Raw genomic sequence first — 20,429 nt, 5'->3', positions numbered from 1 at the left:
GAGGAGGGGGAGCACTCTCCTTTTAGATTTCTCTAGAAGCTGATAAATCTTATCCGTGGCTGGCCTGCACCTGCACAGTCCCAATGTGGGACTGCATAGAAGCCACGCAGATGAACCCCGTCGCTGCACCTCCGTCGACACCAAGGTCGGAGTCGATACTGGGGCCGTCGACGTCGATGCTGTCGGCGCTGAGCACTTGGCGTCCTCCTTTTTGGAGCCCGTGCGCTTCGCCTTAGGAGAGGAGAGATGTTTCTTCTTCTCCTTGTGCTTCTTCGCAGGAGGCTCAGACAACGCTCTGGATTCTTCCGGGACCTCCTTTGATCTCTTGGCAGAGGAAGTGGAAGGAGTCTCTGAAGATCTAGGCCTGTCACCCATATCGGGACGGAAAGTCTTCTCATACAAGGCAGCCTTAAGTTTTTTTGCTCGATCCTGGCGGCACTTGTGGGTGAACAAGGAGCAGGCTCTACACACGGGCTCTACAATATGGCCTTCTCCTAAGCAAAGGAGGCAGTCATGATGTTTGTCCGACGAGGCCATCTTCATGCCGCACGTGTGGCGTTTCTTAAAAAGCGCCATGCCGTAAAGAATAAAAGTACTCTTCCGAAAAGTCCTTCCCCAAGAAGCGGTAGGAGGAAAGGAATCGAAAAGCGAAAACTTTACCTCAGGCAACCGCAGGGAAAAACTTGAAATCACTGTTCTCTCCGTGGCGGCAGAATGAGAACTGAGGGAAGAGTGCTCCCCACCCCCTCGTCATGTGATCCCAGGGCGGGAAAAGCCGTTAAGTCTTGGTCACTGACGAGGGGGAGGGGAGCGCTCCAAGGGAGCCGACTCTTCCAGAAGCTTTCTAATCTTCTCCGTGGCTGGCCTGCGCAGTCCTATGTGGGACTGCACAGAAGCCACGAAAACATAGATACACAAAGCTATGTCTTCCATGTAGTTCACAAGATACATATACTGAACTAAATCCTGCCCAATTAATAGTGAGGACTAAAAGGCATAATTTTATTAGTAATATGGAATGTAAATGTGGCAATGAATTTACAAAGTGGAGCTACCTCTGATTCTAGGAATTTTATCGCTTCCTGCCAGATACTGCCTCAGAAAGAAGAACTACAATGAAGAATTAGGATCACTTAGAATCATAAAGTTGGAAGGGGTCATTTAGTCCAACCCCCTGCACAATGCAGGAAAGTCACAACTACCTCCCCCCAACACACACACACCCAGTGACCCCTACTCCACGCCCAGAAGATGGCCAAGGTACCCTCCCTCTCATGATCTGCCTAAGGTCATAGAATCAGCATTGCTGACAGATGGCCATCTAGCCTCTGCTTAAAAACCTCCAGGGAAGGAGAGCTTACCACCTCCCGAGGAAGCCTGTTCCACTGAGGAACCGCTGTTAGATTTTTCCTAATGTCTAGATGGAAACTCTTCTAATTTTAACCTGTTGGTTCTGATCCGACCTTCTGGGGCAACAGAAAACAACTCAGCACCATCCTCTATATGACAGCCCTTCAAATATTTGAAGATGGTTATCATATCCCCTCTCAGTCTTCTCCTCTTCAGGCTACACATACCCAGCTCCTTCAACCTTTCCTCATAGGACTTGGTCTCCAGACCCCTCACCATCTTTGTTGCCCTCCTCTGGACCCGTTCCAGCTTGTCTACATCTTTCTTAAATTGTGGTGCCCCAAACTGAACACAATACTCTAGGTGAGGTCTAACCAGAGCAGAGTAAAGCGATACCATCACTTCGCAAGATCTGGACACTATACTTTTGTTGATGCAGCCCAAAATCGCATTTGCCTTTTTAGCTACCGCATCACACTGCTGACTCATGTTCAGTGTGGAAATATTTTTTCACACAACGCATAGTTAAATTGTGGAATTCCCTGCCCCAGGATGTGGTGATGGCTGCCAGCTTGGAGGGCTTTAAGAGGGGAGTGGACATATTCATGGAGGAGAGGGGTATTCATGGTTATTAGTTAGAATGGATACTGGTCATGCTGCATACCTATTCTCTCTAGTATCAGAGGAGCATGCCTATTATTTTGGGTGCGGTGGAACACAGGCAGGATGGTGCTGCTGCACTCGTCTTGTTTGTGGCTTCCTAAAGGCACCTGGTTGGCCACTGTGTGAACAGACTGCTGGACTTGATGGGCCTTGGTCTGATCCAGCAGGGCCTTTCTTATGTTCTTATGTTTGGTCTACTAAGAACCCTAGATTCTTTTCGCACATACTACTGCCAAGACAAGTCTCCCCCATCCTATAATCAGGCTTTTGATTTTTCCTACCCCTGTCATGATCTGCTGAAGGTCACAGAATGAGACATGACCTGGACACTATACTTCTGTTGATGCAGCCCAAAATCATATTTGCCTTTTTAGCTACCGCATCACACTGCCGACTCATGTTCAGTGTTTGGTCTACTAAGACCCAAGATCCTTTTCGCACACACTACTGCTAAGACAAGTCTCCCCCATCGTAGCTCCTCTCCCCTCTGAAACAGTACACTATAACAATGTGCTTACCATGCCTTTAATAACAATGTGCATACCGTGCCCTTGGTTTCCTGCCATCCCTTCAAAAGACCAGATGCCGCCGTGCCTCACTGGAGTGGCTAAGTTGTTCCCTATCATGGAGGTAGCCGATGTTCCAGTTTGCCGAATACGCGCAGAGCGTTCCGTTCCGATTGGAGCAGGGACTTTTCTATCCTGAGAGGCAGTGCTGGGCTTTTCTGACCCCAGGGACATAGATGGAGAGGCTGGGGATGAAGCGCTTACTGCAGCAGCGGATACTGGTGGAGCAGGTGGCTCTAGAAAGAAAGGCAAACAAGTGTTTGCAAAAGTTCATTATTCATAGCAAATAGAAAAAAGATCTTTGCGGCATTTTAAAACCAGAGTTGTTGCGTTACAAGCGTTTGTGCAACAGGATCCATTTCTTAGGATGTGCTGGTCACTACTGTTTCAAGACCACACTATGCTTTCTATATCAGGTTCACTATTCAGATCCAGAGGCTATTGAAACTGCACCGCTTGCATTAAAACAGAATTAGTTTATTAGTCAATAAAGGGAGGATTTACCTATGCAAGCCTTTGGAGGTGACGGCCACAGTGCCTGAACTGACCCACTCCCTGCCTTAAAATAGGAGAGGGCAGACTTTAAGAACTCGAGAAGAGCCTTGCTGGATCAGACCCGTGGGCATCCCTGTCTCACACGCTTCAAGCTCTTTTTTAAAAACTAAAACTCTGATGCCTACCAACTGGGAGTGGAGCAGGTCCATAGCTGGAGGGTATTTGAGAGGAAATACCTTAGAAGTACATTATGCCCCAACTCTGCATTCTATGCTTTCATTTAAAACAAGAGTCTCTAACACCTTTCAGAAGGGAAAACATGTAGGTTCCCCCCCCCCCATTGCCTGGCAAGGGAGTGAGGGGGGCTGTAGGAGTCTTTCTCTGAGTCAGAATTCCCCACCAAATCTCTCCTGCTCTGTCCCACCACCTCCCCCACCCCCGGGCTCTTTGCTGCTTTCTTTTTTGTCAGTCTTCTGTAATGTCTACAGTGATAAGTGAGAATGCTGGGCAGAAAACTGGAGTTCTGGGGTTGCCTCTCCTATTTGCAGTGAGAAATTTGACTCAAGAGTAGGTGGGGCTGTGGGAGGCAACCCGGGAACACAAAAATGCATTTCCAGTTCCATTCAGCCTGGTTTTATCATTCAATGGAAAACACCTTGCTGTGACTTGCTTGTGTAGAGAAATACATGCCTCTAAGCATGGGCAGAATGCCTTTTACTCGCTAAAGAACAACCTTTCTCAAGTTCCCCTCCTCCCTGGGAGGATTCTGGAATTAGAGCTTCAGGATAAAAGAGGCAAGTATAAAATTCAGACCTCTTTCCTCCATAAAACACACTTCACTGCAAACGACTGAAGGGACATAATGTTCACAACATCCTAAACAGTACCACTTCTCACTACGAAAAATAATCCAGATGACAAGGTAAACTGCAATTAAACTCGTTTGGCACAATGGATATGAATGTGGATTCTTGAGCCTCTGTATATCCCATAACCCTCCCTTCTACTTCAGAGTCCAGAAAAAAAATTCCAGTCATTGCCTAGAATATCTGAATGCCTTTCATAAACTGGGGCTCTAAACCAGGGTCAAATATCCAGTTTAAAACCCGAGGTGGGGTGGGGTGGGGTGGGGTGGGGGGAGAGACCAATTTGCTCAGGATCCTACATTTAGATGTTGCAGGGGAGCATGTGGGCCCAATGAAGAAGCTGCCACAGCAAACAGGAATTTAACTGCAGATCAGTGTGATATTTGGAAGCAGCCAGTGTCTTTGGGAGGATCTTAATACCTTCAAGTCAAGGATAATCCCTGCTCTGAATGCCAGAAATACAAAATGTACAACCAAATCTATCAGGCACGTACACCGTTACCCACTTACCACAGTCACCCCTCTGCCTGTTTAGTATTAAGGGGATTTAATTCATTAAGCTGGAGGGTGTGTGACTCTGGAACTTACAAAGCCCCACTTAATGGCCACCTCCCCCACCCCTTTCCCCACCCCCATACAGAGAGCCAAGTGGTTAGTGTATAACCCACACTCACCCGGGGCTCCTGGGCTAGGCTCTCTCTCTCATGCAAAGTAAACTGCCTCTCAGGGCTGTTGCGAGGACAAAATAGGTGCAGGGGAGAACCTGGCATATAATGTTGCCACTCCTGAGCTCATGGGAGGAAGGGCAGGATAAAAATGTACAGGTAGACAGGGAGAAAATGCAACGGAAAAAGTGAGATATACTGAGCCATGGCAAAGAACCTACAGAGGATGTGCTGGATCATTAGCAAGAGTAAGAGGTCACAGACAATGAGTGGATCTGCAAACAGCAGCCACCAGTGCCTCTCCAGCCTTTCTCAGGTGAAAACAGGGGGACTCCTGGACCTACGTGAAGCTAAGAGAGAAGTCCAAGAGGCAGACGCTGAGCATCGAGCACAGGGCCTTGCCCACACCTGAATACTGAGAAAGTGAACTCTGTACTCTCCATGTCTCTACAACAGCAATGAACCCTGGACCACATGAAGAGTGCTTTCCCCATAGAAGACTGATGGACCCTCCCACCTTCCCACATATTTAAAACTGAAAAGTAGAACTTAAATGTTGATTACATAGAATCACAGAGTTGGAAGGCCATAAAGGAAGATCTCCCTGCTCAATGCAAGATCAGCCTAGAGCATCCAGCCACTGCTTGAAGACTGCCAGAGAGGAGGAGCTCACCACCTCTCTAGGCAGCCGATTCCATTGTTGAACAACTCTTACTGTAAAAAATGTTTCCTAATAGCCTTTCTGCATGTAATTTATGGCCATTATAGCAAGTCTTCTCCTCTGCTGACAACAGGAACAGCTCCATGCCCTCCTCTAAGTGACTCTCCTTCAAATACTTAAAGAGAGCAATCATGCCCCCTTCAACCGCCTCTTCTCCAGACTGAACATTCCATTGTCCCACCGCCTTTCCTCATAGGACATGGTCGCCAGGCCCCTGATCATCCTCATCACTCTCCTCTGCACCCGCTCCATTCTGTCTACATCCTTTTGGAAGTGAGGCCTCCAGAACTGCGCACAGTACTCCATGTGTGGCCTGACCAATATGGTGTACAGATTGACTATGACATCTCACAATTTGGATATTATGCCCCTGGTGATACACCCCAAGACTGCATTAGCCTTTTTTTGCCGCTGCATTGCACTGACTGCTCATGTTTACAGTCCACCTGTACTCCTAGATCTTGTTCACACAGTTACCCAGAAGTGTATCGCCCATTCAGTATGTATGCTTCTCATTTTTGTTACCCAGATGTACAACCTGGCATTTGTCCTTGTTGAACTGCATCCTGTTCACATCTGCCCACTTTTCCAGTGTGTTCAGATCTCGTTGAATTCTGTCTCTGTCTTCTGGTGTGTTCGCTGCTCCTCCCAATTTGGTATCATCTGCAAATTTAATGAGTAGTCCCTCGACACCCTCATCCAGATAATTTATAAAAAATATTGTAAAGTACCAGGCCCCAACTCAGACCTGAGGTACCCCACTGGACACCTCCCTCCAATCAGATGAAATGCCATTGACAACTGTTCTTTGAGTGTGGTTCCCCAACCAGTCACCTCTCCACCTAACTATACTAGAGTCCAGTCTACACTCCTCTAGTCTACCTATCAGAACATCATGTGCAACCCTGTCAAAAGCTTTTCTGAAATCAAGGTAAACATCAGTGGTGTTCCCACAATCCAGTAAGCTTGTTACACAATCAAGGAAGGCGGCGAGGTTGTTCTGGCAGGACCTGTTATAAGCAAATCCATGCTGGCTTCCACGGATCACCAAGTTGTCCTTCAGATGCTCGCAGACTGACCCCTTTAAAGACTGACTGGCCTGTAGTTTCCTGGGTCATCTCTCCTCCTTTTTTGAAGATTAGGATAACATTTGCCCTCCTCCAGTCCTGTGGCACATCTCCTGTCCTCCAAGTGGTCTTAAAGATGATGGACTAAGGCTCTGCAAGCTCTCTAGAAAGCTCTTTGAGAACTCTCAGGTGCATATGGTCTGGCCCGGGGGATTTGTATCCAGGTGCCTCTCAACAACCTCTCTGTCCATCTCAACCCCAGCCTGGCTGCTGGGCTTTGCCTACAACCCTCTCTATATGAGCGTGTTCTCTTCTTCAGGGAAAAAACTGAGGCGAAATAGGCACTGAGCCTTTCTGCTTTCAGTTTCTCCATTTTCACCCAACAGTGGGCCTATCACCGTTTCCCCCTTGTGTTTGCTTCTCACATATCTGAAGAAGCGTTTCTTGTTGTAGCAAGCCTCCCTGGCCAGCCTCAGCTTACTCTGAGCTTTGGCCTCGCTGATGGCTGACCTACAGTGCCTAGCAACCAGCAGATACACTCCTTTAGAGGTCTGTCTTTGCCTCAATTTCTTGAACCTTTCCTTGTTTTTTCTTAGCTTATCATGGAGTTCTCTGTTCATCCACATTGGCTTCTTGGATCGTCTACCATATTTCTGTCTTGTTGGAATAGTGAGGGCTTGAGCTTCACCCTTCACTTGCTCCTTTGCCTTCCAGCAGTCTTGCCCATGGAATGACTCTCCATTTGCCGCCCTACTAAAATCTAACATACACGTCTGGCTATGAATTTCCTTGGTACCCCACTGCAAAAGAAATTCCAGGAGGACATTGTCACTTCCCTCTAGGGTCCCCACACCTTCACCCCATCTGCCAATTCTTGCCTGTTGGTTAACGTTGAGTATGGCTGAGCCCCTCGTAGCTACCTCCACCATTTGATGAAGGAAGTTGTCAGCCAGGCAGGTGAGGAACCTGCGTGACTGTGGATGCTTAGCGGAGTTTGTCGCCCAGCACACATCAGGGAAACTGAATTCACCCCATAACCACAAGATCATGTTGTCTGGATACTCTTGTCAACCTGAATAAATCCTAATTCAGCCACTCCTTTCTCCAGTCTCCCTCCTAAGTTGTTCTGTTGAAGGATGGTGACCTTGAGGCCAGAAACAGTGCTCAGGTAGCACAAGGGAACTTGTGAATGGCCCGTACTTCTCTAGATTAGATTTGGATTTTACACAATGGCATTTCGTCCCAAACTCCCTACATTTCATGGTCCCTGGATTCCCCCCCCCCCCAAATCTCCCACATAAAATGGACTTCGTGAAGATCCATTCATCACATCTGAAGAAGGGGGTTCTAGTCTATGAAACTTCATGCTGGAATAAAATGTTGCTAGTCTTTAAAGTACCACAAGACTCATGATTATTTTTGCTGGGTTGATTGCGTATAGGGTTGCCAACTCCAGTTTAGGAAGTCCCTGAAGGTTTGGGGGTAGTTCCTGAGAAGGGAGCAATCTCAGAGAAGATGTGATGTCACTCTAAGACTTCCATTTCACCTAGCCTTTATGGTACACCATAGCTTCAGAGTTTTCCCTCTGAAGCTGCTGTTTCCTTCCGGGGACTGATTTCTAGAGTCAAGAGAACCCCAGAGCTCACATCTAAGTTGATAACCCCAACTGTAAAGTATTTTAATATAGTTTCTCTGGTGGGGAGCGAGAGAGCGAGGGCTGTTGTAGCTCTATAGTTGCAGCTACTACATCACAGGAGAAGGAGAAACCAAAGAGATTTCATGGGCAACTGTGTGGGGCAGAAAAGGCAAGGGCAAGCACCCTACCCACCCACTGGTCAGCTAAGCGGGAAAAGGAATTACCCTCCCAAACTGGCAGGCAATGGACTGGGAGATCCCAAGTGAATTCCGCCACTCCCTGGCATGTATCAGGTGGTTCTCTTTGGGGACTGTGAGTGGTCTTGTACTTGCGAAAGTGTGTGTGTGTGCTACAGAAGAGGGCTGTACCAAGAAAACATTATTGGATCCAACCACTATTCCAACTTGTGCAATACACAGTGCTTCCCCTCCCCTCAGTCTAACAGATGTGTTAATGTGACCAGAGCAAACATTACTCAACAACATACATAACTTTAAGAAGTGTTACTTCCTATCAGCAAGGACTGCAGAAACCACCTGCAGAGAAGAGTGGAGGAGGGAGCAGGAGACAGCCGTGGGGCTGGAGGACAGCAGTAGGAACAGAGAATCCATTAGCAACCCACGTATCCCTTGCAGGAGGGAGGGCAAAGAAAGGACTCAAACCAGACACATGGTACTGTAATATCCAGTAATCACTCCCAGAGCATCCACATGACGAGATTTACTAGCTTAAATTTACTCATTTCCAATTACTGGGTTGGCACTTCCTCTTGGGTAACTACCCTCATGTACAGAGAACTGTGCTAAGTTGTTGTAGAAATCCGTGCATGGTTCATTGGATACATGACAACAAGAACAAGAACTCTTTGATAAAAGGACATCTGGACACCAAAATAAAGTGAAAGGAACTTTAGAGTCAATACAATTTCATAAAAATGTCAACATGATATTAGGAGCAGGATTACAATCTTATAACACTAGGGCTGTAATAGTAAGAACACTTTCCTGGGAGTAAACCCCCTTGAATAGGCCTTATTTTTGAGTAGACTTGCTTAGGACTGCTCCATAAGAATAAGAATAAACACAAATAGGGATTGCTAAGTAGGTACACCAGAAGGCTTATGGTGTGGTCAGAGCATCAACTAGTGCATTAAACTGGTTTATACTGGGACTGAACACCAACATCACAGTAACTGATTACTAATGTGCTCAAGGAGGGATCCAGCCATTTTTCCTCTTGGACATCTTTAAGGAAGGGGATAAAATCTAATACTGGACGAGGCAGAATCCTGCAAGCAAACAATTTGCCAATTAAACATTTTAGTTTTAATCACAACTCACCATTAGAAGCAGAGGAACATGGAGGCAATAAGTTGAGTGGGGAAAAACGCTGTCTATTAAAATTAGCAGCTGCCATTGCACCTCCAAAGGGTGCTCCTGGTGCATACATCTGCCCACATGACAGGTTTGAGGCAAAGTTGCCCATAGGAGCAGAAGGTGTCACAGAACCATATGACGAATCCACACTAACAGTACCTACAAAATGATGCGCAAATATCAGTTTTCCTTGTAATACAGGGAAGGAACTAAATTCTGGCTCAAAATATTTTTCTTTTGCAGTTTTGTATTTTTGATTAGCTAGTCATAAAACATGTCTTCAGTTTTACATATAGCAATGCAACTTTTTTATATTAAGAGGTTATGTAGCTCATGTATACCAAAATATATTAAAATCAAACTTTTAATGTATGATACAATTCAAGATAAATAAATTAAAAAGAACTTGGCATTACTGGGAAGCCCAAAATCCTTTCTACACTTACACCATCTGTAACATTTATCCAGTAAAAACAGGGTTCTGGCCAACAAGGCACAGAGCTGCCTTCTTAGTTCTGATGTTTGCAGCAGCTAACAAATAATACATTATTTGCTTATTGTCTATTTTTGATTTGTTTTTCCCTGTGTAGCAGTAGTACCAATGGTTGTAACAGAAGCAAAGTATCTGCCAATGTACTAATCTATCCCAGAATTCTTTGTCAAAAGTACAATATAACTGATGTTTCAAACAACCTTCCAGAAGAAGAGAGTCTTGGTTTTTATACCCCCTTTCCTCTACCATAAGGAGTCTCGAATCGGCTTACAATGGCCTTCTCTTCCTCTTCCCACAACAGACACCTTGTGAGGCTGAGAGAGTTCTACGAAAACTGTGACTGGCCCAAAGTCACCCAGCTGGCTTCATGTGTAGGAGTGAACCAACCCGCTTCACCAGATTCGCGTCTGCCGCTAGTGTGGAGGACTGGGAAATCAAACCCAGTTCTCCAGATTAGAGTCCACCGCTCCAAACTACTGCTCTTAACCACTACACCACACTGGTGGAGCATGAGGGTGGCTGGAACACAGGGCCCCAAACCTATCTGAACATACTGAACTAAGCACCCTCTCTGTAGGCCCTGGTCAGCCTGCCCTGGCATGGTGCCCCCTCCTTCCTCAGCTGGGTGTGTGACGTATCCACGTACTGCCAGCGCTCTCCATTTGGGTGGCACAGCAACCTGGGTTGAGGGATAGGACGACACACAATCAGAGGAGGCAGGATGGCAGTGGTCCCGTGGAGCATGAGTGGGTGAGGTGCAGGAGGTGCCCTGCCACTCGGCCCGCCTCTTGAAGCCCTGCACCCTCTGGTGCCCTTGGAGAGGGGTGACTCGTCAGCCAGGGGATAAGCAGAGCCCCATTGTGTTTATGGAGCTCATACGGGATCTGCTTCAACCCACAACAGCACTGCCATGTCTGATCACATGCTGCATCCAACAGCTGCAAACAATAGCCACATGCTGGCAGGGCTGTTTTTGGGGAGCCTCCTACGCCAGTGACCCAGATGGAGAGGCTCCTGGAGGCAGAAAGAGTTTTCCAAAGCACCCTCCAGATGTTTTGTGTTCTACCTTTCAATTTTATTCCCCTGAAAAGGCGATGGGGCAACAGTGGCTTCAGAGCTAGGAATTTCCATGTTCTGTGAACAGCACATATTCTGCTTCAACCGTTTGTGTTTTGCTGGCAAAGGACATCTGCAGAAGCCGATTTCTGTGCCCTAGAAAGAACCGCACATCCATAGGGATGGCTGATCCCTCCAGGGGCAATCGTGGGCACCCACCTGATGAAGGGTGGGCGGGTGCTCCTAGCTCTGAGGGTTCCGGGCCCCAGGATAAACGGGAGCCACCTGGAACCTGGTACGCCACCCGTTTCAATGGCATTTCTCTTTATGGCTGTCATTTTCCCCAACACGGCCAGCAGGAAACCAGCATGTGCAATAGCCACAGCACTAAGAATTTCTGCAAACAGCCCCCTACAAAGCCCAAACCCCATGACTTTTTCTCGCCCTTTCCTTTCATTAGCATACCCAAATGGGGCCGAAACAGACCCCCAATGTTGACCAGTTATTGCTTTCCAGTGCTGATAGACAGCTTGTGAGAGATCCCCCTCTCTGAGTTTGCTTCTCCAAATCAGTTGCTCAGACGTTGATACAGAAACAATAGATTTATTGAAGCCTTCAGGAGATGAGACAGGCACAGGTAGAAAGTTGCAAGTGAGGGGCTATACGGGTTTACAGAATATATTGACTCCAGGGCACTGGGGCACTGGGGTTCACACTTATTGTTATGGGAAGTTACAAGCTTGGCATAATACAAAACATCAGACGGATCTCAGGAAGTCTGGTGCGGCTATCACACTTCCAAGGCCGCACCGGCCTGAGGGAGTACTGGCAGGAAGAACAGCGGGGGGGAAGATACATGGGCCATCAGGCCTGGCGCCTGAGACCAGAAGGTGTGAACTGCTTTTACGAGTTCACTGATAACACCGCAGGTGATGGAAAGCAGAGACACAAAGACAGAGACCCTCACATTCTGCCCCCCTTAAGGCCCCCCTCCGAGAGGACGAGGCTTATCGGGATAAGCGAGGTGGAATTCTCGGACCAAGCGAGGAGCTGCCATGTGGGGTGCGGCCACCCATTCGTCATGAGCGGAGCCAAGGTTTTTCCAGCGAACAAAGTAAAACAGTTTCCCTTTCTTCCATTTGGAATCTAAAACCTTGGATATTTCCAAATGGGTATCCCCTCCTACTACGGTAGGAATCTCATGAGCGGGAGGGGGGTGGAACTGGGGAGCTGCTACATAAGGTTTGAGGAGGCTTATATGGAAGACTGGATGAACTCCCTTGAGAGTCTTAGGGAGACTCAGTTCCACGGTAACCTCGTTGATTACTCTGGTAATGGGGAAAGGTCCTACATAACGGTCGCTCAGTTTTTTGCAGGGGCGAAGAGAGCGGAGGTTTTTGGTGGACAGATAGACTTGCTCCCCCACCTTGAGTTCCCATCCCGGAGACCGGTGTTTGTCTGCTTGTTCCTTGTACTTGCTTTTTGCCCTTTCCAGATTTTTGAGCAACCATGGCCAGGTGGATTTAACCACCTGAATCCACTCCTGAAGATCAGGGGTAGACTGGAGCTCTGGCGAGACGGGGGCAGAACCGAAAGGGCCAAAATCCGTCCCGTATATAACTTGGAAGGGACTAAAGCCGGTAGAGGAATGAGGCGCATTGTTGTACGCATATTCGGCAAATGGCAGCAGGTCGACCCAGTCGTCCTGGTGGAAATTTACATAGCAACGCAAATAACATTCTACTACCGCATTTACTCGTTCCGTTTGACCATCCGTTTGGGGGTGATAGGCGGAAGAAAGGCCCTGTTCCTCCACTCCCATTAACTTTAGGAAAGCCCGCCAGAATTTGGCAACAAACTGGACCCCCCGGTCGGAGAGGACCTTCCTCGGGATCGAGTGTAGCCTGAGGACGTGCGTGATGAACAGTTTAGCTAAGCCCTGGGCTGAAGGAAGACCTGCACATGGAACGAAATGAACCTGTTTGGAAAAGAGGTCTGTGATAACCCAGAGAACCGTTTTCCCCCGACTTGGAGGTAGGTCGGTGATAAAATCCATGGCGATGACTTCCCAGGGACGGGAGGGGTTCTCAAGCGGTTTGAGAAGCCCCGGGGGTTTTCCCATCCGTTTCTTGGCTGTGGCGCAGGTGGGGCAGCTGCGCACATACAACTCTACATCAGATCTCATACCGGGCCACCAGAATTGCCTTCGAACCAGGTGAAGCGTTTTTATGAAACCAAAATGACCCGCTAGCCTGGCCCCATGTACGAGTCCCAATACTTCTTTGCGAAGGGAAGATGGGACATATAGTTTCCCCCCTTGCACCCACCAAGTGTTGGTTCGTTCCAAGCCAGTGGGGAGGAGATGGTGCTCCTCCTCCTGTAAGGAGGCGTCCCGGAGTCGCTGTTGGAATGCTTCCGGGATACCTTTGAGCGTAGGGGGGGTCTCCGGTTGGCGGGCTTGGGATCGGGTGGTGACGGCCAAGCCAGGGACTTCCCCTCGCTGTTCGGGAGTGAACAGGGAGTCGACGGGGCGATCGAAATCGTTGCGATACTGGGGAAGTCGTGACAAAGCATCAGCTAGGGCATTTTCTTTGCCAGGGACATGTTTGAGGGTGAACCGGAATTTTGCAAAAAATTGGGCCCACCGAATTTGTTTGGCATTGAGTTTTCTAGCTCCCTTGAGAGCCTCAAGATTCTTGTGATCTGTGCACACTTCGAACGGCAGCTCGGCCCCCTCTAAGAAGTGTCTCCATATGGTAAGGGCATGTTTGACCGCTGCTGCCTCCTTCTCCCAAATGGCCCAGTTGATTTCGGACTGGGAAAACTTCTTGGAGAAGTAGGCGCATGGCCTCAACCGTCCCCCCTCATCCCTCTGCAATAGGGCCCCGCCCATGGCTACATCCGAGGCATCCACCTGCACCACGAAGGGCTTGGTGCAATCCGGGTGAGCCAAAACGGGTTCGGATGAAAAAAGTAGCTTTAAACGTTCAAAAGCTTGCTGGCACTGGGGAGACCATTGCAGACGGGCTGAGGGGAGTGCGGCGCTAGCCCCCCTGTCCTTGGTACGCAACAGGGCAGTGAGGGGAAGCGCAACTTGGGCAAAGTTGGGAATGAAATTCCGGTAAAAGTTGGCAAACCCCAAAAACTGTTGAAGTTGGCGGCGGGTAGTGGGGGTTTCCCAGTCCCGCACCGCCTGGACCTTGGCGGGGTCCATTTCCAACCCTTGGTGGGAAATCACATACCCCAGAAATGTAATAGAAGGTTGGTGGAATTCACACTTGGACACCTTAGCATACAGTTTGTGCTCCCGCAGCCGCTGGAGCACTTCTCGCACTAGGCGCACATGTTCTTCCATGGTCTCAGAGTAAATAAGAATGTCATCGAGAAATACCACCACCCCCCGAAACAGTAAATCATGCAAAACTTCATTAATTAATTGCATAAAGACACTCGGAGCCCCCGAAAGTCCGAACGGCATGACCAGGTACTCAAACATCCCAAAACAACTGGAAAAGGCCGTTTTGGGTTCGTCTCCTTCTTTGATGCGAATGCGGTGGTAGGCTTCTACCAAGTCCAGTTTGGTGAAGATTCGGCCCTCCTTTAATTGTGCTAGAAGGTCAGGAATAAGAGGGAGGGGGTAAGCATTAGACTGGGTGACTGCGTTCAGTCTGCGAAAGTCAATACACAGTCTTAAATCTCCCGTCTTTTTCTTTACAAAGAAAGCTGGGGCTGAATAAGGAGCCTTGGAGGGGCGTATGAAACCCCTCGCCAGATTGACATCCAGATAGTCTCGCAATACAGTCTTTTCACTAGGGCTCATGGGGTAAACCTTTCCCTTAGACAGTTTGCCTTCCCCTACAATCTCGATGGCACAGTCCGTTTCTCTGTGGGGAGGCAGTTCGTCGCACTCTCTAACATCGAAAACATCAGTAAACTGCGAGTACTCAGAGGGTAATTGAGGAGAGACTGGGGCGGGGGACCCTACCAGTGCGGCGGCTGGAGTTCTGAGTACCCGTTCCTTGTCATGCAACCCACAGGGGTTTTCGGGGAAGGAAAGCACCCGTTTAACCCAATCAATGGAGGGATTGTGTCCCCTTAACCAGTTCATCCCTAACACCACAGGGGTTACAATAGGGGCGATGGTGAAATACAACCGTTCCCAATGTTCCCCCACGGACATAATCACGGCTGCAGTTCTGTGGGTCACAGGGCCCCGTTTAAAGTCACTCCCGTCCATTTGGGAAAAACGGAGGGGTCCCGGAAGCCGCTTGCGCCGGACACCCAACTTCTTGGCAGTTTCCTCATTTATCATGGTGCGGGCACACCCCGAGTCGACCAACGCGGGGACCTCTAACGGGGGACCCCCTTTGGGTAGGGACAGATGAACACGCACAAATACATTGTCCTCTTGGGCGCTTACCATCGGTGGAGCTCCTTGCACAACGATAGGGACGGTCTGCTGCGGAGCCCCCTCTACAGCAGACCGACGGCGTTTTTTGCCGGCTGTTCCCACTCTTCCTCCTCGCTGGAAGAGGGGGACGGGGTGGTGGCTTCCGGGGAGCCGTCCGAATCAAAGACGGTATTTGTAATCCGGGACCCCGATGGGACCGTAGAGTCGGATGCCCCATCCTGGGGGCGCGCGTGGAGAGCGGAGGGTGCGCCGGAGCGCCGGCTCAGTGGTCCACTTCTGCGGCGAGGCTGGCTGTCGGCGGCCGGTTTCGTCGGCTCGGCCTGGGTTTGGCGGGGGGGGGTCGGACGGCCTGAGCGAGAGGGGCATTGCGATGCAAAGTGACCCTTTCCCCCGCAGATCAGGCAGACGCCGGCCTCGAACCGCTTGCGGCGTTCCGCGGCCGAGAGACCCCCGCCACCCCCTTGCCGGAGTTCCCGGCCACGGTCACCTCGGGGCCTGGGGTCTCGCCCAAGCCGTTGCTTGGACAAGTTCAGGAGTTGTTTGCGATTCTCGATGTCAGCAGCATGGCGAACCCAACCTTCCACATCCGGGGGGTTCCCTTGCATGAAGGCCCAATGTTGGAGGTCTGGGTTGAGACCCTCCCTGAAACATTGTACCAAGGTAGCTTCACTCCAGTCCAGAATTCGGCTAGCCAGTGACTGGAACTCACTTGCATACTGCGCCACCGACTTAGTCCCTTGGCGCAGTTGCATCAGGGAGGCTTTAGCCCGCTCACCCAGAGTCGGGTCCTCAAAACGGTTTCGGAGTGCTACCATGAACTCGTCCAGGGTTCGCAGCACCGGCGAGCGGAGTTCATACTGCAACACCATCCAGGCAGCCGCCTCCCCTTGCAGTAAGGAAGCCACGTACTGCACCCGGGACTCCTCAGAAACGAAGGTTCGGCCTTGTTCCCGCATAAAAATGTCTACTTGGACCATAAAAAAGGTCAACTGGTCTCCCGACCCGTCATACGTGACTTTCAGGTCCCGACGGGCCGGGGGGGCAGGGGTTGCGGGCGGAACTACCGGCGCCCCGTCTGGGGGAGCACCGGCTGGAGGTTGCAACTTCAGCGCATCTAGGGTCGTGGCCATCTCACCCATTACGCGTTGCATGGTCTCCATCTGCTCCTGCATAGCCCGGCGGTCTTCCTGCCACTGCTTTCGTTCTTCCTCCATGAGGGCCTCTTTGCGGGCCGGGTCCCCTTCGAGTCCCGTGCTGGGGAAGGCCAACCGGCGATCCTTCGCCGCAGTCCGCGAGAGCGACCAGCCCTTGGGAGAGTCCAGCCAATAAGTAAGCCCCCGGGGACGTTCGTCCCGATCTTGGTCGGGGGCGCGACCCTTCGGTTTCTTTGGCTTGGCTCCCTCCTCCTTCGGGTCCGGCTTCTCCGGCTCGTCCGGTTCCTTGGGGGCATCGGGGTTAGGGGTGGTGTCCTCGTCGGCTGACATTCTGTCCAAAGCGGTACAGCTGCAGTCCGAGAGGCAAGGACTTGCAACTTAATGTGAGAGATCCCCCTCTCTGAGTTTGCTTCTCCAAATCAGTTGCTCAGACGTTGATACAGAAACAATAGATTTATTGAAGCCTTCAGGAGATGAGACAGGCACAGGTAGAAAGTTGCAAGTGAGGGGCTATACGGGTTTACAGAATATATTGACTCCAGGGCACTGGGGCACTGGGGTTCACACTTATTGTTATGGGAAGTTACAAGCTTGGCATAATACAAAACATCAGACGGATCTCAGGAAGTCTGGTGCGGCTATCACACTTCCAAGGCCGCACCGGCCTGAGGGAGTACTGGCAGGAAGAACAGCGGGGGGGAAGATACATGGGCCATCAGGCCTGGCGCCTGAGACCAGAAGGTGTGAACTGCTTTTACGAGTTCACTGATAACACCGCAGGTGATGGAAAGCAGAGACACAAAGACAGAGACCCTCACACAGCTGTCCAATGCAAATGCTGGCAGAGAGACGTTTCTAGGAGACAATGCCACCCGCTTCACCCCCACAAGCAGAACAGAACCAACAGGGTCCAACCATGTTCCATGAACCCATCGAGCCCATTCCAAGAGTCCTCCCAATAATTCTGAACTGTCAGCAAAACCTAGTTCTGAGCCGATCTGACCCTCTGCCATGCAGCCCTGGCCCAAAAAAGCCAGCTGTTTTTGCCAAGAGTACTCTCCACATGCTGCAGGCTCTCCGTACACGGTGTGTGGTATTGGCTGGGGGCTCCCAGTTCTGGGGCCAAAAGCATCGGACCCTGGGTCTGTTCAAAGGGGATGACAGTTACTAGCAGGATGGGGACAGTCTGCTCCATCGGCAGACTGCAGCACCCGCGATGCAAGTCAGTCTCCTCACCCAGACACACACATACAAAGACACAGTTGTGACCAATTGAGACATTTATTGGGGGGCTTCTGGGGCACAAGAGATGACCCATAATCCACCTCCCCGTAACCTCAAGGAAAATGAGTATAAATCTCCAGAGGTGGCTTCCAAATAGGGTGGAGGACCAAGAGGGGCAGCAGGCATACGATCGATGCCTTCTGAAGGCAGGCTTGTTCTGCAGCCAGGGGTTCAGTGGTTGGGGCCAGAGCTCTCCCTGTTGGATCTCCACCTGCGGAATGACAAAACACAGACACATGCATCCGCAACAAGGGGCTAAGAGCTCCTTGGTGAGCACTGGCAGGTCCCTCAGGGGTTGCCAAAGAGTAAACTCTGCGGCCCTTGGGACAGACCTCTGCCGCAACTGCTGCCTCCTCGGCAAAGGCTCCCTCCACCCCAAACACCCTCACCTGTCTGGCACTCATGTCCAAACCAACAGCAAATGAAGGGTCCACCTTGGCACCCGCTCCCCTGGGCGTCTACTCCTAAAAGGGAGTGAGTTCAAGGATTGTGTGATTAACCACTCAGCATAGGGGAGGGGCTCTGCCCACCCCCCAGTGCCCATCTGAGAAGCCCAGCAACTGCATGAGCTGCCAGTCCAGCAAAGAGCCAAAAGGTTGGGCCCCCTCCTCCGGCAGCTGTTCCAGCTGTCCCCATGCACCAACACACACACACCCTCGGGGTGATGGTGTGTGTGTGTGGGGGGGGTGTCGCGGGCTCCTGCAGCCCTGCTGGCTGCCAGGCTCAGGTGTGGGAGACGGCATTGCTGGGTCAGCTCCTGGACACAGAGGAAGGGAAAGGAGGAAGGGGGTCCGGAGAACAGCCCCCTGCTTACCTGTCAGTGTGTGGCCGCCCCTTTGGGTCCTGGCTGAAGATATGAGTTACTTGTTTGGGTTCAGAGCTGAGAGGGGTCAGCCAGAGAGTGTGGACTTTGCTCTCCTCCCTCTTGGGCGTTTGTGCAAAGTGCTCGCCCAGTAGGGCCAAGTGCCTTAGCGCCTGCTCTAAGTCTGCAAGGCAGGGAGCCGTGTCTTGCGCCTGACCTCATGAGTTGTGGGGTATCCTGCCTGGGGTCCTTGAAGGGCTGGGGGGAGGTGTGACTGGGTGCTGGGGAGGCCTTCACAGGGAAGGGAGCTGAATGGTTGCACCCTTAGTCAGCATCCTGAGCTGCTTGAGGCCTCACAGGTGTGGTCGAGGCAGTGGGGAGGGAGCACTTGTTTTTTCCAATCAATGGCTGCCTACGGCCTGCGTCTTTTTTTGTTGGTGCAACTCTGGAAGGGGGTGTTCCCATGCAGAAACGCGTTAGGGAGTGGACTGGCACCAGCCAAACCCTCCATCCGCCCACAAGGTCGGCATGGAGCCCCATGCTGGAGTCGTGCTGGTGTGCAGCCGCTATGGAGCTGCATCAGCGCCCAAAGTGTCACAGCGGTGTTGGGGCCCCCCGCAGCAGGGCAAGGGCCAGTTGGCTCCCTAAACCCATTCGTCCATCCCCCCTGAGGATTGTGCTGTAAATGTTTATATGCCTTTTTGGTTGGTAAACCATTTCACAATTTGGTTGATAAGCAGTATGAAAATGCAGCAAATGTAGAAGAAGAAGAAGAGCTGGTTTTTATATGCCGACTTTCTCTACCACTGCAGGAAGAATCAAACCAGCTTACAATTGCCTTCCCTTCCCCTCCCCACAACAGACACCCTGTGAGGTAGGTGGGGCTGAGAGAGCATGACTAGCCCAAGGTCACCCTGTTGGCTTCCTGTGTAGAAGTGGGGAATCAAACCCAGTTCTCCAGATTAGCGTCCACTGCTCATGTGGAAGAGTGGGGAATCGAACCCTGTTCTCCAGATCAGAGTCCACCACTCCAAACCACCGCTCTTAACCACTACGACACGCTGGCTCTAACCTGATGGGTGAAAGTAAAAAACAATTCTGACAGGCTTATGCACCTGTTTCCCCCTCTTCAGTCTCCTGGCCAAAGATGCGACAGGGGCCCGATTCTGTGCTTGGGCAGCTCTGTTCATTTGTATAATTCTTGTTCCAAATATTGTCGAAGGCTTTCATCGGTTCTTGTAGACTATCCGGGCTGTGTGACCGTGGTCTTGGTATTTTCTTTCCTGACGTTTCGCCAGCATGTCAGGAAAGAAAATACCAAGACCACGGTCACACAGCCCAGATAGCCTACAAGAACTTGTTCCAAATGTCCCTACAATGCCATTTTGCTGGTTCTACAAAAGGACAAAATCCATATAATACCTTTTAACAAGGCCAGCCCAAATCCCAGAAAACACTGGGCAAGATCCCACGCTCATCAGGACTCCTCGTCAAGCAACTTTTACAATAATTTTTTTTAAAATGAAGTAGGAAAAAAGCATGTTTTCCAGGTCCAGATCGTAAAATCCCCTCACGCCCAGCCTTTGGTGTCAGATGCCAGCAGGCTCCCAGGGCCTGGTGCAGCTGCTGCAGGTGCCAAGGTGATTGCCAAGAAGAAGAAACAGACACTGGAGGGGTGCCCTGCTTGAGAAAGCGGAGCCCAGCAAGGGTCCAGGTGCCGCCCAAGCCCAGACAAGAAACAGGGTTCTCTTGGCAGGCTGAGATCAGATGGAATCTCTGGGCAGCCTTTATTTGAAAGAGATGAAATGACAATGGTTCACAGGA

General features: G+C 50.5%; 1 protein-coding gene across 1 annotated transcript in view; it reads right to left on the bottom strand.

The window, feature by feature from the left end:
- ANKRD17 (ankyrin repeat domain 17) overlaps positions 1 to 20,429 on the bottom strand; it is a 117,469-nt gene that overhangs the window by 5,834 nt on the left and 91,206 nt on the right. The window contains exons 30-31 of the mRNA XM_056857396.1: positions 9,370 to 9,564; positions 2,558 to 2,815 (exon numbers count right to left, since the gene is read on the bottom strand). Of these exons, the coding sequence (XP_056713374.1) occupies positions 2,558 to 2,815; positions 9,370 to 9,564 (453 nt within the window). The remainder of the gene's footprint in view (positions 1 to 2,557; positions 2,816 to 9,369; positions 9,565 to 20,429) is intronic.

Source organism: Euleptes europaea, chromosome 11 (assembly GCF_029931775.1).
Source record: "Euleptes europaea isolate rEulEur1 chromosome 11, rEulEur1.hap1, whole genome shotgun sequence".
NCBI lineage: Eukaryota > Metazoa > Chordata > Lepidosauria > Squamata > Sphaerodactylidae > Euleptes > Euleptes europaea.
Note: the sequence above shows the minus strand (reverse complement) of the source record. Positions and strands in the feature narration are given on the sequence as shown.